Genomic DNA, 22571 nt, shown 5'->3' with positions numbered 1-22571 from the left:
GATCCATGGTCATTAGTTTGATGATCTGTTCAGTTATTAAACCTTTGGATCCACATCACCTACACACGTTGATCGGTCTGGACGATTACTGTTCTGACCAATCAGTGTACTAGCTGGGCTAGAGCGGCATGCTAGAGCGTAGGCGAAGCTAACAGCTTAAAATGCGTTTTAAGAAAAAGTCAATGACCCGAAAATACGTAAAAATTGGCGCTGTATCCGACATTTTTGCAAGCTGTAGGTGCCTTATCAGCTATATATACGAGCAGTTTTGACTGTTCTTAGCATTTTACAACTTGTCCACTCAAACTACCACTTGGCTGGTGTAAAACAGAAATAAATATTTACAATGGTAAATTATCATCCCTTAGTTTGTAATGTAGACTACTACAACTATTCCATTTTTTCACAAATAATTTATTAACACATTTTTTTCACAAATAAACAGTCACTATTAGTTCTTGTAATTCTTTATTCATTATTATCATCGCAACCCCATTTTAGGCACATATCACTGGTCGTAATTTGTTTTGTATATCTTTGTCTGATGCTTGCTATTGCTTTTGTGCAGTCACTTGCAATGGCTTCTTGACATTGCACAGCATCTAATTTCAGATGTTTTTATTAGATGCTATTGCGTAATGCATGGCCATATTCTGTACAGTTACATGACGAAGATGTCACACAGCACCAGTATTCCGCAACATCGCCAACATTCCGCCAGAAATAGGTACAGATTTGACGTTAAATCCCATATAAAAACGACAAGACCAAGGAATACCAAAAGCAACAGCAAGAATCAAAAAACAAATATCTAAAAAAAGAACCTTGAATGACAAAAATCAGACAAAATTGTGACCTGTGAAACTGTCCGAAAAACGTGTTTCTATGTTAAATATATTCAAGAACTAAGAGTGACTGCGCAATGCTTTACACAGTCAATAAGGGAGTCAATAATAATAACAGATCATAGAGAACTACAAGAACAAATAGTGACTGTGTAACAGTCATTCAGTCCAGTCCCATTTACTGGCCACCTCTCAGACGCAGGACAAGATGGAGGGTGCCATCTTTCTGGATGTTGTAGTCGGAGAGGGTACGGCCATCTTCAAGTTGCTTGCCAGCAAAGATCAGCCTCTGCTGATCTCGAGGAATGCCCTCTTTATCTTGGATCTTAACTTTAACATTTTCAATGGCGTCACTGGGCTCCACCTCCAGGATGATGGTCTTCCCAGTGAGGGTTTTCACAAAGATCTGCATATTGGAACCTAAACAAAGTAAAATTGAATTAGATAAAGGAAATACCAACAACAAGTCTCTATTGTTGTACTCTTTAAGAACATTTGATATGTTTCATGGTCTACGTGTGGCGCAGCCGTGAAATAAAATTTCCCAAATTTAAAAATTGTTCCCATTAGGACAAAATGTGTCAAATTTTTTGGTTAAAAAATTTGCATCAGTTGTTTAACTTTCAAGCTTGGACCTACTCGTTGTGAAGAAAAAAATTAGCAAAAAGTGGCACAATCAAAAAAAGCCAATCAGATCCATGCCAAATTTCAGGGCTAATGCGGGCTAAAGGTGTTAGCACCAAAAGTTTTATGGCAGGAGAACGTGAGCGAACTGTTCGAACAGAGACGCTTTGAACGTTGAAAACAATGTTTCCATCGAATGACTTCTTTTGGATTACGGAGAGAAATTTTCTCTCCAAGACAAAAGCTAAAACGCAAAAAGACTATGCGGTTTTAGTAGACAATCATCAGATTGCAGAATTTGTCAACCAGATGACTTTACATGTACATATTGTGTTATTGTATTCTAAATGCCCATTTAACTCTTTCATAACTTGTTTCGTGGATAATTTTACTTTTGTGTAACTTCTGTGGCCTAATGTTTAATGCTAAACAAGGGCCTCCAGATCTTACCTTATCAGCTCTGACCACAGCGTGCATGCTGATTGGCTGAAGCCAAAGCGCCAAAACCCCGCAGGGAAAGGAAGGATGTGAGGGTTTCCTTCATTTGGGTCCCTGCGCATGTGGGGGTGGATGGTAACGAAATGGCTGATACACTGGCTAAGCGTTCCCTTAGGCGGCCATCAATTGATGTGGCGGTTGAGTTAAGCAAATCTGAAATCAAGCCCGTTATCAAGAGTCATGTGGTCGGCCTTTGGCAGGAATTTTGGAGCCACTGTGTTACTGGACGGCATCTCTATCACGTACAGGGTAGTGTGGGTCCTTGCGGGAACGCGTGGGAGGAAAGGGCCTTCGCCCGCATGAGGATTGGCCATACTGGACTCAATTGGTCACTGAGTAGGATAGGCAAACATCCGACCGGTCTGTGTGGTCACTGTCGGGTGCCAGAGACTGTCGAGCATGTGCTGATTCGCTGTGAGGCTTATGATACAGAAAGGGCCGGGTTGGCCTTGTGGTTTCGGAATAATGGGCGGGAGTTCAATCTGCGGAACGTTCTGGCGTTCCAGTCACAGGGTTTGTGTCAGGCTGTGGTTGCTTACTTATGTAGCACAGGGCTGGGTAAACGTTTATAGAGTTGGGGGGTGTTGGAGACTGAGCCGAGGATGAGGAGCAAGAGGATGTTCTAACGCGCTTGGACTTCATGGGCCTAGAAACGCCAAAGTGATGGAAGAAGATCGTCACGTTATCCCGTCGCAATACTGACCTAACCTAATACTGATGTGCAATTCTGTCATATGTGCAATTGCTGTTGGAATTCATGTGCAATTCATGTGCAATTACTGTGAAATTCATGTGCAATCTATGTGCTGTCGTGACACATATTCATGTGCAATTACTGTCGGGATCACATGCAATGGTATTTATTTATTTATTTGTCTATGGGAGTTTTTATTTATTTATAGGAGATCTTCTACTGAAAGTGTTTTTCAGACTTCCTATAAGTGATCTGTTCTTCTGTATCTACCTCTGTATCTACCTTTGTTGCACCAATGAAATTTCCCCATGTTGTTGTTGTTGTTTTATGGCGGTTGGCATCCGAGTGTTGCATTACCGCCAGACTTTATTCCTCAGACGTTTCGTAGTCCTCAGACTCTGTCGTAGTCCGTAAAAGTACTCCTCCCATCGCTTTGGCGTTACAAAGCCCATGAGGTCATGATGTGTTTTTGTGACTAGAATAGTTGTTGTGTCAGAGACCAACCGGCTTTATTCCAGGGAGACTCTTCTTCACCTTCCTCGCCCTCTTTGACGTTCGGTGCTTTGGAAGTACAAAGCCCATGAGATCATGGGACGTCTTTGTTGTTTTACAAAGCCCATGAGGTCATGGGACGTCTTTGTCGTTTTATCCTTTAGAAGTCCTTCTTCCATCACTTTGGCGTTTCTAGGCCCATGAAGTCCAAGCGCGTTAGAACATCCTCTTGCTCCTCATCCTCGGCTCAGTCTCCAACACCCCCCACCTCTATAAACGTTTACCCAGCCCTGTGCTACATAAGTAAGCAACCACAGCCTGACACAAACCCTGTGACTGGATCGCCAGAACGTTCCGCAGATTGAACTCCCGCCCATTATTCCGAAACCACAAGGCCAACCCGGCCCTTTCCCTATCATAAGCCTCACAGCAAATCAGCACATGCTCGACAGTCTCTGGCACCCGACAGTGACCACACAGACCGGTCGGATGTTTGCCTATCCTACTCAGTGACCAATTGAGTCCAGTATGGCCAATCCTCATGCGGGCGAAGGCCCTTTCCTCCCACGCGTTCCTGCCCATAGACCCGCAAGGACCCACACTACCCTGTATGTGATAGAGATGCCGTCCAGTAACACAGTGGCTCCAAAATTCCTGCCAAAGGCCGACCACATGACTCTTGATAACAGGCTTGATTTCAGATTTGCTTAACTCAACCGCCACATCAATTGATGGCCGCCGAAGGGAACGTTTAGCCAGTGCATCAGCCATTTCGTTACCATCCACCCCCACATGCGCAGGGACCCAAATGAAGGAAACCCTCACATCCTTCCTGGACAGGGAGAGCATCAGACAGAAGATGCCATTCAACACATCCTGTCTGCAATTCGATTTCCCAGATTTAATGCTTTGCAATGCAGAAAGGCTGTCAGAGGCCACCACAATGCCGCAACACTGCAAAGCAGATTCCGCCCATTCCAACGCCAACCGTATCGCTATAAGTTCCGACGTGAAAACAGAAAGGCGATCTGTCAACCTCTTCTTGACCGCTAGCCCCAGGTCAGGCACAAAATAAGCGGCGCCAGTACGCCCACTCTCAGGATCCCTAGACCCGTCGGTATAAATAAACACATCACCTGAGTGCTTATCGATGAGCGCTTGAACGGCAAACTGCGGTGCCCTCCCAGCGACTCCTCTAAGCTTGCCATGCAAGCTAACATCAACAGGAGCCGGGACAAACTTCCACGGAGCTATAGCAGACAAAGCCACCGACGGGCTCACACGCAGATCACCAACCCCCGCAAGCCGCGCCTTCGCATTTCCTACCTGGCTGAAAATCATACCGCCAGCCTCACTCTGCCCCCCATCAACCCTGAGAAAGTCCCTCACCGGGTGAGAGCTCATATGACCTTGCACATTCACCCAGTAAGCCAACAGAAGTTCTAGCCTCCGGAGCCGTAACGGCAATTCCCCCAACTCAACCTGCAGCGCCGAGACAGGGGAGGTCCTAAAAGCCCTACAGCAGATGCGCAAGGCCTGGGCTTGCTCCACATCAAGCTTCTTTAAGTTAGTCTCAGCCGCAGACATGTAGGCTATACAGCCATAGTCAATAGCCGCCCTCATGACGGCCCGATAAATACCCAGGAGCGACCTTCTGCTGGCCCCCCAGTCCTGGCCGGATAGACAACGAAGCAAGTTATTCACCCTTTTGCATTTACCACTGACCTCATCAATGTGCCGACGCCAACTAAGCCTCTCGTCAAAGGTGACCCCCAAGAACCTCACCTCCCTGACCTGTTCGAGCACCTGCCCATGCAGTCGAAGGGAGACGTCCCTATGTCCATTGAAGAAACAGATCACTTGAGACTTCCGTACGGACAGTTTAAACCCCCACTTCAGGGTCCACTGCTCCACCTGCTGTATTGCCCTTTGCAGTTTCGCCTCGTAAAACCGGAGATTCCTCCCTCTCACCCATAGAGCGCCATCGTCAGCATAAAGGTTCCTCCCAACAGACCCATCCACGTCGTCAAAGATGTCCTTAATCATAACATTGAACAAGATAGGGCTACACACACTCCCCTGCGGGATCCCATTCTCCACCCCATAGACCCCAGAGTAAGCAGCGCCCACTCTGGTTTGGATACGCCGGCCAGACAGAAAGCTCCGGACCCAGTTAAACAGTTTACCCTTCACACCACACTTCCGCAGCTTAATGAGGAGCCCATCCTTCCAAACCATATCGTACGCCTTCTCCACATCAAAGAGCACCGCAATAACCTTTTCTTTCTGAGCCCTGGCCAGCTGGATATCAGATTCCAAACACAACACGGAATCCATGGTGTTCCTGCCCCTACGGAAACCACTCTGGTGCGCGGGAAGCAAACCCTGACTCTCCAAGAAGTAATCCAACCGCTCGGTAACCATGCGCTCCATCGTTTTCCCGAGCTGCGACGTCAAGGCAATCGGCCTATAACTTGAAGGGTCAGACGCTGGCCTACCCGGCTTCAGAACCGGCACCACCGTAGACTGTTTCCACGCAGATGGAACACAACCTGAATCCCAAACACGGTTGAAAAGACCCAGGACTAGCCCAAGCGTGTCATCAGTCAAATGAGAGAGCATGTCATAGCACACCTCATCTTTACCCGGGGCTGTCTGTTTCGCCTTAGAAAGTGCTCTCCTTAGCTCAAACAAACTAAACGGAAGGTCAAGGTCATCTTGAGTCGAAGGCTGGTGCCCAATCAGCTCAGAATTCTGGGCCAAAGTACTCTCCCTGTAGTGCCTTTCCGCAGGTGAGAGATTGACAGAGCTGTGCACCGACACAAAGGTGCTGGCCAACAGTTCAGCTTTGTCAACGTCGCTGACTGCTTCAACACCATTCAGTATTAGGACCGGGGTCCCACGACGGCGCTCAACCCCATGCATCCGCTTAATCATCCCCCAAACATCCCCGAGACGCGTTTCTCTCCCAATTTTGGAACAATACCGCCTCCAATAGGCACTCTTGGCCGTTCTCACAGTTTTCCGCACAACAGCGCGGGCCCTCTTGTAGTCAATGAGGGCACCCTCAGTGTGGGCAACCCTTAGCTGGCGAAACGCCGCATTTCTCGCCCTAACAGCATGACCACATGCTTCAGTCCACCACGGCACCCGCTTCCTATGTCCACTACCACCACTCTTAGGAATCGTGCCTACCGCTGACTGCGTGATGAGCGAGACAATTGCACTATTGAGATCATCCACCTGAGTCAATCCTCCTTCCTGCAGAACCCTAGAACCATCATCAGCTTTCCTCAGGAAAGCCCCCCAGTTCGCCCTTGCCAACTGCCACCTCTGGATCCTCGTCCCCCTGACCACACAGCTCCCAAAGCCAATCACGGTGCGGACTAGATAGTGATCGCTACCAAAAGAAAGATTACCAAGAACCTCCCAACTACAAACACCAGCTAACTCCTTGGACACAAGTGTAAGATCTATTGCACTTTCCGCACCGGTCCCCATATCATAGCGGGTCCCACCCCCATCATTCAGACAAACCAACTCCCTTTGATTGATAAAACCCTCTACCACCTGCCCATACCTATCGGTACCACTACCGCCCCACAAAGCGCTATGCGCATTAAAATCCCCACACCACACGGCCTTTCCCCGAACATCCTTACCGATACTATGTAAGGACTCTAGCGTTAACTCACCACACGGATTATAAAGGTTAACCACAGTAACAGCTTCACCACCCAGCCAGACCCTCACCGCCAGGGCCTCCGGCGCTTTACTCACACTGACAACAATGTAATTTAGGTCATCTCGGACAAACACAGCCACACCTCCGCCTCTACCCTGCTCCCTATCATTCCTAACACACACATACCCTTGTATCCCAAAACCCCACCTAGGTCGTAACCAAGTCTCCTGCACGCACATAACGTGAGGCTTGTTCAACAAGGTAGAGACAAAATGCTTAAATTCCTGGCCATTAGCACGAAGACTACGCGCATTCCATTGCAAGACAACCACCGCCATTATGAGCCCCCGGAACCTGACGGCGCATCGGGAGCCCCCCCACTCCCACTGCCAGAATGGGGCAGGGCGCCCTCCCGCAGCGCATCCTCTATCTCCGTCCACTCGGGGCCCCCAGCTCCAAAGTACTTCCCTGCAGCCTTAGCGATGATCTTAGTCTTTTCGGATCTCTTCTTGGTTTGCCCAGTACAGTTAATCACTTCCACTATAAAGAGGAAGAAATCTTTCCTCTTCACAACCAGTACATCCTCCGCACCCACAGGGCCTCTGCCCGTGGAAGCCACACTCACGGGCATCCCAGTGGGGACCTCCCCCTGGCTGCGGGCAACGCTGCCCCCTCCCCTGTCGCCTAGGACACCAGCAGCACTGGCAGCCCCCACTGCATCCACCGTCACCTGACTACCAGACACCTTCTTGACCGCATCCGCGTAGGATATGCCTTGAGAGGCTCTAACTTTTTGCACCTCCGCAGCCCTCTTGCTGAACACGCATCCCCCGTAGGCAGAGCTATGCTCTCCCCCACAGTTACAGCACTTGAGTTTTGCTCCGTCGTCACACTTCCCATACTCGTGGTCTCCTGCACATTTACCACACTTCTGCTTCCCTCTACAGACCGCTGCAATATGCCCAAAGCGCTGGCACTTGAAGCAACGCAGGGGCGGCAGAACATATGGGCGTACGCCATAGCGCATGTACCCAACGCACACCACACGAGGCAGGATCCCACCTTCAAATCTAATCATTATCGACAGGCTGTCACACCTTACCCCATCCCGGGTCATCTTCAACCGCCTAGCATCCACCACCTTAGCTCCAGTCAAATTCTCCTTTATGTCATCCACAGATGTCGTCGTAGGGACGCCTACTATAACTCCCCTGACCGTGCCTCTTACAGCATCAGACACAAGAATGTCCTTCCCACCCAGACACTTAGCTTCAATCGCCTTCCTTTGCTGAGCCACGTCCTTGCACACAACCAGCAGCGAGCCATCCCTAAGGACACTCGCATGCTTGACCACTCCCACAGCTACAGTCAGGCTCCTTGTCAACGCCATCGGATCCCACCCCTTAAAGGACGCATTATCCTGCGCGAGCTTTATGAACACCTTACACTCTGAACTCACATCCCCGACATCTGCAACCCCCCCGCCCTGCTCCTCACTGAGAGAGCCCTCCATAGACGAGCAAGAAGACGCCCTACGCTGCACAGGATCAGTGGCTCCAGGGGAGTCCTCCCCGCTGTTCATATCGTCACCGACCAGGTCACGCTTCCTCTTCTTCTTCCCCGTCATACGGACCGAGGCGTTCCTCTATGTTGCCGTAATATCCAAACTGTTGTCGTTGTAGTTTTTTATGGCAGTTGGCATCCATGTGGGACAATAAAGGAATATCTTATCTTATCTTATCTTAAGGACTTCTAAAGGATAAAACGACAAAGACGTCCCATGACCTCATGGGCTTTGTAAAACAACAAAGACGTCCCATGACCTCATGGGCTTTGTACTTCCAAAGCAATGGAATAAGAATTTTTAAGGACTACGACAAAGTCTGAGGGGAGGGAGAACTTCTATAGGATACAATGACAAGGCATCTCATGACCTCTTGGGCTTTGTCAAAGCACTGGAAGAACAACTTTTAGGACTACGACAAAGTCTGGGGAATAAAGTCTGGCGGTAATGCGACACTCGGCTGTCGACTGCCATAAAACAATAACAACAGCAACAACAGTCTAAGGAATAAAGTCTGGCGGTAATGCAACACTCGGATGCCAACCGCCATAAAACAACAACAACAACAAAGGAAAGAGCAGTTTGAGTTACAGTCAGTTCCATCAGTTTCCTTTGGAGCTCCATCCGAGTCCCACTAGGAAGGTCCATGACAAAGGACCTGGGGAGACCTCTGGCCTGACTAGGCTAAGCTAAGCTGAGCTACGGGACGTTCCATGCCCGCGCAAGCTAACATCTCCCAGGACTAAGAATTCTGTGCCCGTTTTTAAACGTGATTGATACTGCATCATGCAAAATCAAGCAAAGGACCTTTTTGCAACTTTTCAAGTCCACAGCCTTTTTCCAGACCAGCTTCATCTGTGAATCAGCGCAACCGCCCTTTTCCGAAGAGTGCCTCAGAGCCAAGGACACGCAGGCTTTTGGACCACGCAGGCCCATCTCCTCACAGCTTCTGGTTCCGTTCATATGAATGCACTTCACAGGCTGGTTTAGAATCTTAGAATTAACTCCAACACACAACTAGATAGATCTAGAACAATCATGTCTAGTGTTCCCGGCTAATTTGCATATTCCTAATTCATGTTTATCTGTTTACTTATTTGGTAATTAAATCTTCATAAACCACATTTGGTCAAGCTTTCATTCATTTCCAGAAAAGGGGTCAATGTCACGGTTACGTCCTCACAACCCTTCAGATAAACAAGCAAATTAACTTTTAATAAATAGATACATTTCGATTTTGATTATAGAGTTGTTGCCGAATATTCGGCTGGTGCCCAAATCTACCCTTCAAACATACCCACACTTATGCAGTGTGTCATGTTTGAATTCTTGAACAATTAAATCAATATCAACCTTGAATGTTCCCCTCCTTCACAAGTGGGGGGACATTCATTACCTTGCAGTACTTGTACTAGTAAGAATATCCTACATATACTGGTGCAGCCCGTGTGAGGATGCATACGCAAAGTATAATACCCTACAACAGAAACCTCCAATGTAAAAATCGCAAAATCTCTGAAATTTCAAACGTTTACACTTCACACTTTTACAAACCTCCTAGCCCAACCTAAACATTTGTGAGAATCATCTTTAGGATGTATGTGCGCACAATTTCCCCCAGAATTAAGATTTTTTTTGTGCCTTTTCATGAAATTGTCCAATGGGCCAATATAAAATTTCGTACTGCTTAGCCGTAGCAATGACACTAACCTCCCATGTTATACCAATGAAAAAATTGACAAAGTTTGGAAATGCACTTTTTCATACTTTCATAACCCAAGCAACTTTAAATTTGATCTCATCTTCAGGAGTGGGGCATCAAAATGAGGCCCAAGGGTCAAGAAATAATAGAGGATTTTTGGCTTCAAATCTGAGTATCATTTCCTCGTGGCGTGGACAGCTGAGTAGTTCTCCCACATGTCAATCATTCCCTGCGTCCTACAGCACAGCTACAACCTCGTTCTGGCTTGTTCCCAGCTTAGCACACGTTTCCCTGGCAGCGCATGCATGGAAGATCCTGATTACAAGTCACATGCTATAGCCAAAACACTAACTTTTAAGAACTGATATGATCAGAAAGGTCATTTTGGTTGGAAATATACCCTACAGTAAACCTTGTCAGTGTCCAAAGAAAAAAAGTTTCTTACCCTGATTATTGGAGAGATATTCTTCAGATATTCTTCTGTGTTTTATCTTCTTCTTCTTCTATGGTGTTTTATGGCAGCTGTGACTCGTAACTTATATTCCCTTATCTTCAAAGCACAAGAGGTCGAAGTGGAAAGGAATGGAATCCATGTAACGTCAGAAAGCACTCTATAATCTACAAAGAATAAAGCCTTAAGAATAAAGCCTAAAGAATAAAGCCTAAAGAATAAAGCCTAAACAACAACAACAACAACAACAACAAAGTCTTAAGAATAAAGCCTAAAGAATTAAGCCTAAGATGTAGGGCGGTAACCGCCGTGAAGTACAAACCAACCGCCATAAACACTAACAACAACAACAAAGAATAGGAAGAACAAGCCCTGGACTAAAACTGTGAGGAGACCTTGCTCAACACCCGGTCTGGAGAGACGGGAGATGGCGGAGGAGAGTGGATCGGGGATGGAAGACGTTCTGGACGGCGTGGAGGAGCAGCCTTTTCTGCCTGCACGTGCCCGGAAACGTAAAAAGTCCCTTAGCTCGTCCGAGGGTTCTGGGAATGAGCAGCAGGATGAGGCTGAAGCTATTGATATCCGGGGTGAGAGCAGAGACTGTAAGGTGATCATAAAGCTTGCACAGGATAGTGCATCCTTTAAGGAGTGGAATTCAGTGGCATTGTCAAAGAGCCTAACTGTAGCTGTGGGAGTGATCAAGAGTGCGAGTGTCCTTAGAGATGGCTCGCTGCTGGTCGTGTGCAAGGACGCGGCTCAGCAACGGAAGGCGATTGGAACTAAACGTCTGGGTGGAAAGGACATTCTTGTGTCTGATGCTGAAAGAAACACGGTCAGAGGAGTTATCGTAGGTGTCCCTACGGCGACGTCTGTGGATGAAGTTAAGGAGAATTTGACTGGAGTTACGGTGGTGGACGCTAGGCGTTTGAAGGTGACCCGGTTTGGGGTAAGATGTGACAGCTTGTCGGTAATGGTAACACTTGAAGGGAGGTGCCTGCCTAGTAAGGTGTTCATTGGGTTCATGTGCTATAGCGTCAGGCCATATGTTCCGCCGCCCCTGCGTTGCTTTAAGTGCCAGCGCTTTGGGCATATTGCAGCGGTCTGTAGAGGGAAGCAAAGATGTGGTAAATGTGCAGGAGACCACGAGTATGGGAAGTGTGACGTGGGTGCAAAACTGAAGTGCTGTAACTGTGGGGAAGAACATAGCTCTGCCTACGGGGGATGCAGGTTTAGCAAAAGAGCTGCTGAGGTGCAGGAAATAAAGGTCTCTCAAGGTATATCCTATGCAGATGCAGTCAAGAAAGTTTCAAGTAACGAGTTTAGAGTAAATACAGAGAGAGGAGCCAGCGCTGCTCCCAGCCAGGGCGAAATGAGAAAGGCCAGCGTGGCTCCCAAGAAGTGTGAAGGTTTCAAGAGTGGAGGTCCCAAGTGTGCAGGTTCCAGAATTAATGAGAATACCCTGGTTGTGGATAGAGAGGATTTTGTACTCTTTATGGTGGATGTTGTAAACTGTGCTGCTCAGACTCAAAGCAGAACTGAAAGGATCAGGATCGTTGCTAAAGCTGCAGGGAGATTCCTTGGAACAAAGGAGCTTGATTGGGCAGATATAGAAAACAGGCTAAAGGCGCTAAATGGGAGTCGGAGTGATGGGGGTCTGCTTGTGGGGAGTCAGACTGATCAGAGTGACGAGATGGGGGTGGGGGTGGTCTCCTGTCCTCGCCCAGTCTCGTAGACGCACGGCTACCAAGCGGCGACATCAGTGGACATATTAAAGCCTGTAGAATGAAGCCTAAAGAATAAAGCTGTACGGTGGAAGCACCGAACGTCAAAGAAGGAGAGGAAGATGAAGAAGAGTCTCCCTGGAATAAAGCCGGTTGGTCTCTGAAACAACAACAACTATTCTAGTCACAAAGACATATCATGACCTCATGGGCTTTGTAACACCAAAGCAATGGAAGGAGTACTTTTACAGACTACGACAGAGTCTGAGGACTACGGTAATGCAACACTTGGATGCCAACCGCCATAAAACAACAACAACAACAACAACAACAACAACAACAACTACGACAAAGTCTGAGGAATAAAGTCTGGCGGTAATGCAACACTTGGATGCCAACCGCCATAAAACAACAACAACAACAACAACAACCAAAGAAGAAGAAGAACAAGCTCTGGAATAAAGTCTAAAGAATAAAGTCTGGCAGTAATGTAATACTTGGATACCAACCGGCGGTAACGCAACACTTCGACGCCAACCGCCATAAAAAAAAAAAATAAATAAATAAAAAAAAAAACAACAACAACAACAACAACAACACATCAAAGAAGAAGGAGCGCACTCTACTGGACACTCCACTAACTACAAGTGCATGAAATGGTGTAAGATAAGATAAGATATTCCTTTATTGTCCCACATGGGGAAATTTCATTGGTGCAACGTAGATAGATACAGAGGTAGATCCAGAAGAAAAGAACAGATCACTTATAGGAAGTTTGAAAAACACTTTCAGTAGAAGATCTCTTATAAACAAAAACTCCCATAGACAAATAAATAAATACATAAATACATAAATACCATTGCATGTGATCACGACAGTGTAATAACCAAACTTGTTGTTGTTGTTGTTTTTTAATGGCATTTGGCAGCCAACTGAAAAGGTGAATTTACTGCCATCTACTGTAGTTGTACGTCTAACTTCTTCAGAATCAGAACAGAACCAGAAAAGATTCATTGTCAAATGAACTGAATTCACAAAACATAGGAACTTGTTTTGGTGATTCAGTGCAACATGAAACAATGAACAATGATAAAACAACTAATATAAGTCAAAAAGAAAAACAACAAGAAAGCGAAAGAGAGGGAGAAAGATTGTTTTTACTAAAAATAGTATTATTTTATTATATGTATATTTTTTTAATAAACCAGGGAGATCCTGATTACAAGTCAAACGCGCTCCTACTGCGCTTTACCCAAAACACTTACTTTAAAAACTATGATCTAACAGAAAGGCAATTTCAGTTGGAAATGTACCCTACAATAAACCTAGTCAGCGTCCACAGAAAAATGTTTGTTGATTGTTGGAGAGATTACTCCGGACTGTGTGGACTGCAAGGTGCTGGTTCAGGTTTGTAGCTGTCACTGGTCTGGAGTGCAATCTGCAAATATGACATTTTGTGGTCAAAATGGGACAATTTTTGGGGTCATGTGTTTTAGTTTCTATTGTTTTATAGGATGTCTTTTATTTTGTATCTGTTGTACACTTGCTGGTCTTGTTCTGTTTCTGTTTTTCATGTTCTTCAAAACTTTGAAAAAAATAAATACAAATCAACCGAAAGTAATCAAAATATTATAATTAGTTTTGCCATCCACCACGTTCTGGCCGTCATTTTCTCAGACATCGTCCTCTGTCTCAGAACTGCAGATGGATCCACAGAGGTTATTTAGAAAGTCAGATGGGCCTGGCTGGAAACATTTATAATGTTTATAATGAAACATTTATAGTCTAACGTTAATATAGACCTCCTACTATGCCACATTTTAATGGCAGCAGCATATTTAATGGATACTTTACCGCAAAGCAACACAGCATTACAATTAATGTAGATAAAGGCGGAATAAATAGAAAAGTGAAATGGCTCAGCCACACTATTTTTATTTAGACTTGGAAATCTAAATGTTTGTTATTTCCCTGTAAAGTTATCTGAATGGTCGTTGGATGGACCTTTTCTGTCCCGTTCACATTCCACTTCTCCACACTCAGGCCTAATGATTCCAGCTGGATTTCTCCAACGGGACCGTGGGTGGGACCAGCAACTGTAACGTAGTTGCAGTTTACAACTCAATAACATGGTGCAGAAGACAAGAACTCAAGGTTTATCCTTTTATTCATCCTTTTAATTTTACCAGGTTAGTCCAACTGAGATTTGAATTTTATTAAATTGTATTCACTTGAATAATTTGTTTCCAGAGGAGTCCAGGCATCAGAGTGGAGCCTACTGTAAGTGCAGACAGGAGCAAAATAATACCCAGAAACAGGGAGAACATGCAAACTCACACAGAAACCCTAACCCATGCAGTCGTGCCAGTTGTCATATAAACTTGTAACCATCACTTCATCATCATTTGTCACATTTTTTATACTAATACATATTTATATTTTTAGATAACCTAATTTAATTCATTCTTACAAACATTTGGACTCAGTCGTTACCAGTAAAGTTTGTCGACACAGATTTTAACTGTAATCTCAAACTCTAAACAATTTAATAAACTTTCTGGGTTGATTAAATTATTGCATAAACACAACAGCAGACATTTCTGAGGTAACTGACCGACAATGACACTAAATGTTGCTTTCAGAAAATAAGATCTCCTGATATTCATTCATGCATTAGGAGCAAAAAGCCTGTAGATATTGGCAGCAGGTTATACTGTGGAGCTGCAGCAGGTCAAATGAAATTGGTCACGTTCTTGTTCAATGATGTCGTCAAATACTGAAAGATATTGAAGATGTTGAACTGTACAGCAAAGGTCACTCTGGGCCAAGCTCTTTCCCACACACCAGCGCAGCCAGCTCCTTATTGATTTTGAGAGTAAAACATGATATGATATAATAAATATCGCCTTGATTGGATTTTTACTTTCTAAAAACAAGCGCTTATTTGAAAATCAATAGGGATCATTCAATATTGTCAGTGTCTGGAAAGTTCAGTGTATGAAGCCAGTGGATGGACGTTGTTGGATGTGTCCAGTGGAAAGTCACTTGTACTACAGGTTACAAGGGTAATTATTTATGATATTAAAAAGGTTGTTAATTTGAATAAACGAATCTGGTTGTGTTTTTCATTCAAATGTAAGAAAGGATCAAATTGAATTGCATATAAAACATTGTGAGCAATTCTATCTATTCAAGTTGTTTGGCAGTATTATCACGATATGCGTGTCACGAAAAAATTATTATTTATTGAAATTGATAATTGGAAAGAATTTCAAAATGCTACTTTTGTCCTTCTAATTAGCGTCATATTCCAAAGACCTAAAATATAAAACAGTATATGGAGTATTTCCCTCTGTTTGTTTTAGATGTTGCATTAATGATACAATAGCACAATATTTCAGTTATTGTTACATTCCTAATATTTAATTATAATACATTAATTAGACACCCCCCTCCATGTGTCTGCCCACAAAAACCCTAACCCTTGAAAAACAGTATGTTCCTGGGAATTTCCTTAAAATGTTTGTATATTGACTATAAAAAACAGGTTTGACTAATAGTTGAGTAGTGAAAGAATCAGTAGAAGTACATTTTGCTCTGTGTATAACAACACTTATTTTTACTATCACACTGTTAGTATACAGTGTTGTGTGGTGCCCTGCTCACTCTCATGTTCCTGAACTGGATCTGATGACCTGATCATCAGTGTCTCGGTACAAATGAGCCTCCGGGTAAGACTATCCCGACTAGTCTTGGGGTCGCCTGAGGACACAGTAGTGCGTGTGTGCAAACTAAGAACATGTAACCATCCTGTACAACGATTATGTTCACGAATCATGCTCTCATTACACATGGCTCACCGAGACCTAAGAACGTGGCAGGACAATGACGATGAAAACGTAATTTTTCTTTATTTATTAATTGTATGTATTTATTTATTATTTATTAATTAAATATATGTATTTATTATTATTTAATTTAAATGTATTTAGTTATTATTATTTAATTTAAATGTATTTATTTATTATTTATTACATTTTCTTTATTTATTAAACTTTATTTTTCTCCTCCATCCCTTGTTGGGAAATGGGAGGTTTTGTCTATAGGAGTTCTTTTTTATAAGAGATCTTCTATTGAGAGTGTTTTTAAACTTCCTATAAGTTATCTGTTCTTTTCCTCTGTATCTATCTGCGTTGTAACAATGAAATTTCCCCATGTGTGGACAATAAAGGAATATCTTATCTTATCTTAAAACCACTCCCACGTTCACCTCTCTTAATTTAACGAAACCTGAAACTAGCATCGACATGTTTCTCATCTCGAGTACAATGAATGAAAAAAATACAAATCAACAAATGACAAATATCCAATATCAATTTTATTATAATCTGAATACGTTTTCAATGCACGACACACTTTACCAAATGTGAAACACGATTCAGTGGGTTGTCATTGCCTTAACCGCAGTATTGTCTAAAAGTGATTAGACAAGAACAAACCAGCAAAAGCATAAATTCCCTTTACACTGATGTATAAGGGTTAATTAAGTGTTACATCAATTATTTAAAAGCAGATTGTTCTTGGAATATATTGGACATGGCATTCTTTGATTCAAGTCGAGACTATTGCTTTTACTAATGAACAACACAAATATGGCTTATTTAATTAAAAAAACCTAAACAAAACAATGTCACAATTCAGTTGTGGGTAGAACAGCAACACTCCTCCCTCCTATACAATATATCTGATAAAAACTATGAACACACAAACATAAATTAACATGTTTGATTCCAAAAAGTACCACACAAGCAGTAGTGTGCATAAAACGTACATCACCAGCTGCACTTACTTTGGTGAAACATGCATTGCTCGCCTGCGTACTAAATATTGCAAAGGTTCCCATGGTCTTTGGCTTGTATATAGACCAAACGCTGTGAAAAGTGGGGTAACATATGACCTACAGGTACTTAAACTACTTGGTATAGTTCCTTCTATATGAAACTATGATATTATAACCAACTGTCAGTTATTTAATTGCAGCTACAAACAAAAAACAAGTAGGAGAACAATGCATTCTAACATCTGTCACCACTGTTCGCTCCGTGGACAAGTTCTGGTCGATGCTGACAATTGCAAACCAGTAACAATAACCTCTAACATCAGCGTTTTGGAGATGCTGTGTTCCAAACATCGACCAGTCACGATGTCCTTGTCAAATCATGGCTTTTAACTCACCGAAGACAACAGTTTTACAAAATCATTATTGACAAATAGTGTTTTTTTAAGTTATGGCTAACTAACTTCATGGTCATGCTTCATAAAAAGAAACAATTAAATAAAGCAATAAGGAAAAACCTTCAAAAATTAACCAGTCATTAAAAAGTAACATAATAATAGCGACATTTCCCTCACACTAACAACATTCATACTTACCGCCCGTATAAAAATAAACCTTTAAAAACGCCAAATTACAACCGGCTCGTGTAACAAAACAAAATATGATGAAATAAAATAAAACAAGGCACCAACATCTGACAGAAATTCCCGCACACACTGCAGTCGTCCTCATTCTGTGGCTGATTGAAGGTCAGTAGTGAAGTCTTTTTTTAAATATAACCTGAGTGAGTACTTGTTTTTCAGATGCAAATATGTCTTTCCATAAAACAAGAGTCACAGTGTGCAAAAAAACAAACTAACAAACAAACAAACATATAATTCCAATGGAGTTTCTTGATTCTGCAGTACAGTCCTCAAAATCAGTCCGGTATTTTGGTAGAAGCCAAGAAGCAATGAAAAAAACAAGTTTGACGTACAGTATCTTCTAATGAATCCACAAAAGGGGGACATTCTAGCCTGTTGATGTAGTGTTCTTATGGCTCGATACGAATTAAAGGGAGTAAAGCATCTCTGGCCTAAACTGGAGAGCGGTACAGGTGTCCCGACTGAAGAGGCCGCCTCGCTCTGAGTGGAAGCAGCCACAGGAGTTTCCATCGAGTGCCACAAACCTCAGCTAACGCCCTCTGCCACTTCTTCTTTGAATTGAATCTGCAAATAAATCATAACATGTCATGTATTTCATTTAAACCACATGTTGGACACGCGCTGTTTGTAAGAATGACGTCAATGAGATATTCAGCGCTTCTGGGACAGTACGTTATTCATTCATCGTCATTGTCAGTTGTGGTTTAGCGGCAAAATTGAACCGCAGCTGCCCCAGACGCAAACGTGGGTGGCTGCCAATCTGCGCCAACAGCCTCTCCTATAATAATGCATAATTACATTTTCAGGCACCATATTCAAGGTTTAGGGAATTGCTTTGGGTGGGGCTAAGTCACGCTCAATGGTAACAATGGCTGCCAATCCCACCATTCATAATAAGACCGTAATGAGTCATCTGAATAATAGTGACCATATATTTTGATTATTGTTATCTGAACTCTACAGACTCTAAAACACATGCCTACAGACCTTTTACTGTATAATGAAGTGGAAAAATGTCATGTCATGTCAAGTTACACAATATGTTTGATTATTTCAGGAGCTTTGAATGTTTTAACATGGTCTAGTAACCTTTGTCCTGTGCTTTGGTCAGTTGACACTTGCCTGGGTGAAGGACAGAGAGCCCTGCCATAAACTGTTAATGTGTGTTGAGAAATTGTGAGGGGCCTGATAACCTTGTCATCATCATCAATCATGTTGTGCCTTTTCAAGCTGGAGTTTGTGAGAGTCATTCAGTCAGACCAGGGAGGGAGAGACGACTCTATCAGGGAAAGCATTTTGGCTTGTGCACGGCTGAAATTAAGACCCACATTTGAACAAGACAACTTGGTTCTATTCTGCCGTCATATTCATGTGCAATTACTGTCGTACTCACATGCAATAATGTCACATTCATGTGTTTATTTTACCATTATTTTTATTATCATCTTGTCTTACGCTAGCTGTTTTTATTTTATCTTTATTTTTCCCCTCCATTCCCTATTAAGAAATGAGAGGTTTTGTCTATAGGAGTTTTTGTTTATAAGAGTTTTGTTTATAAGAGTTTTGTTTATAAGAGTTTTGTTTATAAGAGTTCTTCTATTAAGAGTGTTTCTTAAACTTCCTATAAGTTATCTGTCCTTTTCCTCTGTATCTACTTGTGTTGCAACAATTAAATTTCCCCATGTGTGGACAATAAAGGAATATCTTATCTTATTTCTCTGGCACTGTGTATAGTATATTTTCCGCAACAATAACATATACAGCGGCAAAACAAAGAATATGTTATATTTTCATCAATAATACACTACTGAAAAAAATCTTTATCTAGAAGATTTTGGTGTGCATATTTCAACCTTTATTTTGTACAAAAGTATTTAAATTATATGTAAAATAGAAAATAATTATTATGTCAAATAGAAATAAACCTTTTACTAGTCTAAAAAATAAAAATAAACAGAGACTATATCATTTATATGTTACTTGAAGCCGTTCATAAGAATTCAAACTGACATGAAATACTCACACGTCATTGGAGAACTGAGACATTTTCTCTATAGTCGTAGTATCCTGTAAAACAAGACCAATCAGTACCATCGGTAAGCAAAACCACAAAGTGCCACTTCTTGTTCTTCCACTCGAGTGGTGATTCAGGAATTACTAGTTCAGATTGCTGGATTGAGTAAGATTTGAAAGCTGGGTAAATCAAGTCAAATGTGTAGATTGTTCTTTTGTTATAAATCTTTTTTTTTTTATCACTCTTTTACTCACTGAAAGGATTCCAGTCATCTGAGTGTAGAACAAACCAGTCATGCCACCAAACATGACCACGCCCATGAGCGCCGACACCCGCAGCAAAGCCAGTTCATGGAGCGTTGTAAATTTCTCCTACACGATAAAGAAATATGTGTCCAACTCGACCCTTTTGTCAGTCAAGGACATCATTTCAGTGTTTTGGAGTGAAATATACCTGATCCAGTTGTGTCAGAGGCTGAAAATAGTAGTACTGGCAGAAGTCCAACGCTAGAGTGAATAAGCTGAGGACCTGAGTATAGAAACAAAGCTGGAGGAAAAGCCAATGGTTGTCTTCTCCCACACAGTTATTAATCCTGAAAATAAAGCATTTTAAAACAATGACAAACGAAATAAACACTGTAAAAACACTATAAAGCTGTTATGATTATGTAATAGCAATTATCAACCCATCATATTTCAGTAATAACAAACAATACATTTTTAAATCGAGTATAATTCCACTGACCATGGACAGTGGTGGTCCATTCTGCGGACACAGTGGCCACAGCGGCTGCAGTGATGCGACCTCTTTGGTCTCATTAAGTTACATTTATTGCACAGCTCCCAGTCTTCTCGCTCTGTGGCAAAAGACAAGAGAATATTTTAAAACAACACTTAGAATGTGATAGAGCATTTGTACCAACATTCAGGCTCGACACATGCCATTTTGTTAACTTTGTGCTAAATTTGAGCTGGTCAAACATAAGGTTATTTAGTGACTGCAATTATAGATATGGAAAATGTATGGCTATGTAAAATGAGGCCAGTTGATTCTCTTCATACCAGAATGAGGTATATGAGGGTCTGGAGGAAGACGGCCGGGGTCTGCGGTGGAAGCTCTGAACAGGGCCGCAAAGCACAGTGCGGACGCTATATAATAACCTACACAAACATAAACAGTTTTTTTTTAAACAAGTTAAGGCAAAATTGAAGAAATGATCTAGTGTTCTTACAAACAACAATGGCCCATGGTATGTGTCCTTCATTGTAGTGTGGAAGGAGAACAAGTTTAGGGACAAAAACAGAGTTGTAGAGCCAAATGCCAAACACCATGCTGATGCAGAGCCAGCCCATGGGGTCCACCACAAAATGCAGTCTGGGCTTCATGGCTGCTGCTGATGGGGCTGAGGAAACACAAAACGGTGAACACAATCAAGAGAGACACAATTAGAAATAAAAGTGCCATTTCTACAAGAACAACGTATATACAGCAAATGGCTATGGTTCTATGTATAGTCAACAACCAGCCAATGCCAAATGACAGTATTCTCAATATTGCAAGCTAAAAACAGTTGTCTAATTAAGAGTGATACATGATTTCTCCTATACAGAAACATATTTTGGATGAACTGCATATGTGTTCCTTTTATCCTTATTTACCATTATTTACTACATCATTCATTCAAATGACAGCTCAGGATGGGCTTGGCTTTAGCTTTATCACGTTAGCAAACATTCACAATCCACATTTCTAAACATCTATTATTCCTGTACAGCACAACTACCACCGACATAGTGATTTAAGTGAACATGAATAGTATAAATGTAATAATACCTGTCTCTCCCCTCCGTCCTCTCCGGCGCTCGCGGGACCTTGGCTACTTCCTTGTGCACGGGACCTTTGTTTTTGTGAGACGTGATCTACGCCTCGTTTCCGGTTTATTCATAAAAAGAAAACATTTGCGGGTAAAAAAACGCATTTCAATTGCATAACAACAAATGCGCACACGTGTGACAATGTGGCGTTAGAAACTGAATGGCATTTAAGGAAGTGGGGCTCGCGCGTTGAGAAACACGCAGCAGGTGCATTGAGATCACTATGAAGGTTATTTTGTGTTTTTATTACGAATATTTTTTTTTACATCGAATTTTTTTTGACATTGAATTTATTTATTTATACATCGAATTTATTTTTAAAATCAAATATATTTATTATTTTTTTACATCGATTTTTTTACATCAAATTTAAAAAAATGTAATCGCATTTATATACAATTAATATTTTTTACTAGATTCGATGTAAAGAATAAATAAATTCGATGTAAAAAAAACATTCGTAATAAAAACACAAAATAACCTTCATGCTGGCAGCCAACTGCAAAGGTGCAATTACTTCTACTTTATTCTTAGACTTTACTCTTTAGACTTTTTGATTATGCTAAACGTGATGTTGTTGAGAGAACAAGAATAAAGTATTAAGAATAAAGTCTAAAGAATAAAGTCTAAAGAATAAAGCCTAAAGAATAAAGTCTAAATAATAAAGCCTACAGAATAAAGCCTAAGATGCAGTAACCGCCGTGAAGTACCAAAGAAGGAGAGGAAGATGAAGAAGAGTCTCCCTGGAATAAAGCCGGTCACAAAGACATATCATGACCTCATGGGCTTTGTAACACCAAAGCAATGGAAGGAGTACTTTTACGGACTACGACAGAGTCTGAGGACTACGACAAAGTCTGAGGAATAAAGTCTGGCGGTAATGCAACACTTGGATGCCAACCGCCATAAAACAACAACAACAACAA

The 22571-nt window shown here is 42.5% G+C and overlaps 3 protein-coding genes across 3 annotated transcripts in view; 1 reads left to right on the top strand and 2 right to left on the bottom strand.

The window, feature by feature from the left end:
• LOC140372174 (leucine-rich repeat LGI family member 2-like) overlaps nt 1–22571 on the top strand; it is a 481342-nt gene that overhangs the window by 4795 nt on the left and 453976 nt on the right. The gene's annotated exons all lie outside the window — the stretch shown is intronic.
• On the bottom strand, nt 1015–1269 carry LOC140371614 (ubiquitin). The gene has a single exon (XM_072458784.1). It carries the CDS (start codon nt 1255–1257, stop codon nt 1024–1026), a length of 234 nt encoding a protein of 77 aa, XP_072314885.1. The 5' UTR covers nt 1258–1269; the 3' UTR covers nt 1015–1023.
• On the bottom strand, nt 16640–21718 carry zdhhc21 (zDHHC palmitoyltransferase 21). The gene is made up of 8 exons (XM_072459201.1): nt 21605–21718; nt 21003–21173; nt 20833–20931; nt 20516–20627; nt 20225–20363; nt 20026–20142; nt 19781–19824; nt 16640–18321 (listed from the first exon to the last, which is right to left on the bottom strand). Exons 2-8 carry the CDS (start codon nt 21154–21156, stop codon nt 18189–18191), a joined length of 798 nt encoding a protein of 265 aa, XP_072315302.1. The 5' UTR covers nt 21157–21173; nt 21605–21718; the 3' UTR covers nt 16640–18188.

Source organism: Eucyclogobius newberryi, unplaced genomic scaffold (genome assembly GCF_026437365.1).
Source record: "Eucyclogobius newberryi isolate DKJ021-1_F unplaced genomic scaffold, fEucNew1.0.hap1 SCAF_22, whole genome shotgun sequence".
NCBI lineage: Eukaryota > Metazoa > Chordata > Actinopteri > Gobiiformes > Gobiidae > Eucyclogobius > Eucyclogobius newberryi.
Note: the sequence above shows the minus strand (reverse complement) of the source record. Positions and strands in the feature narration are given on the sequence as shown.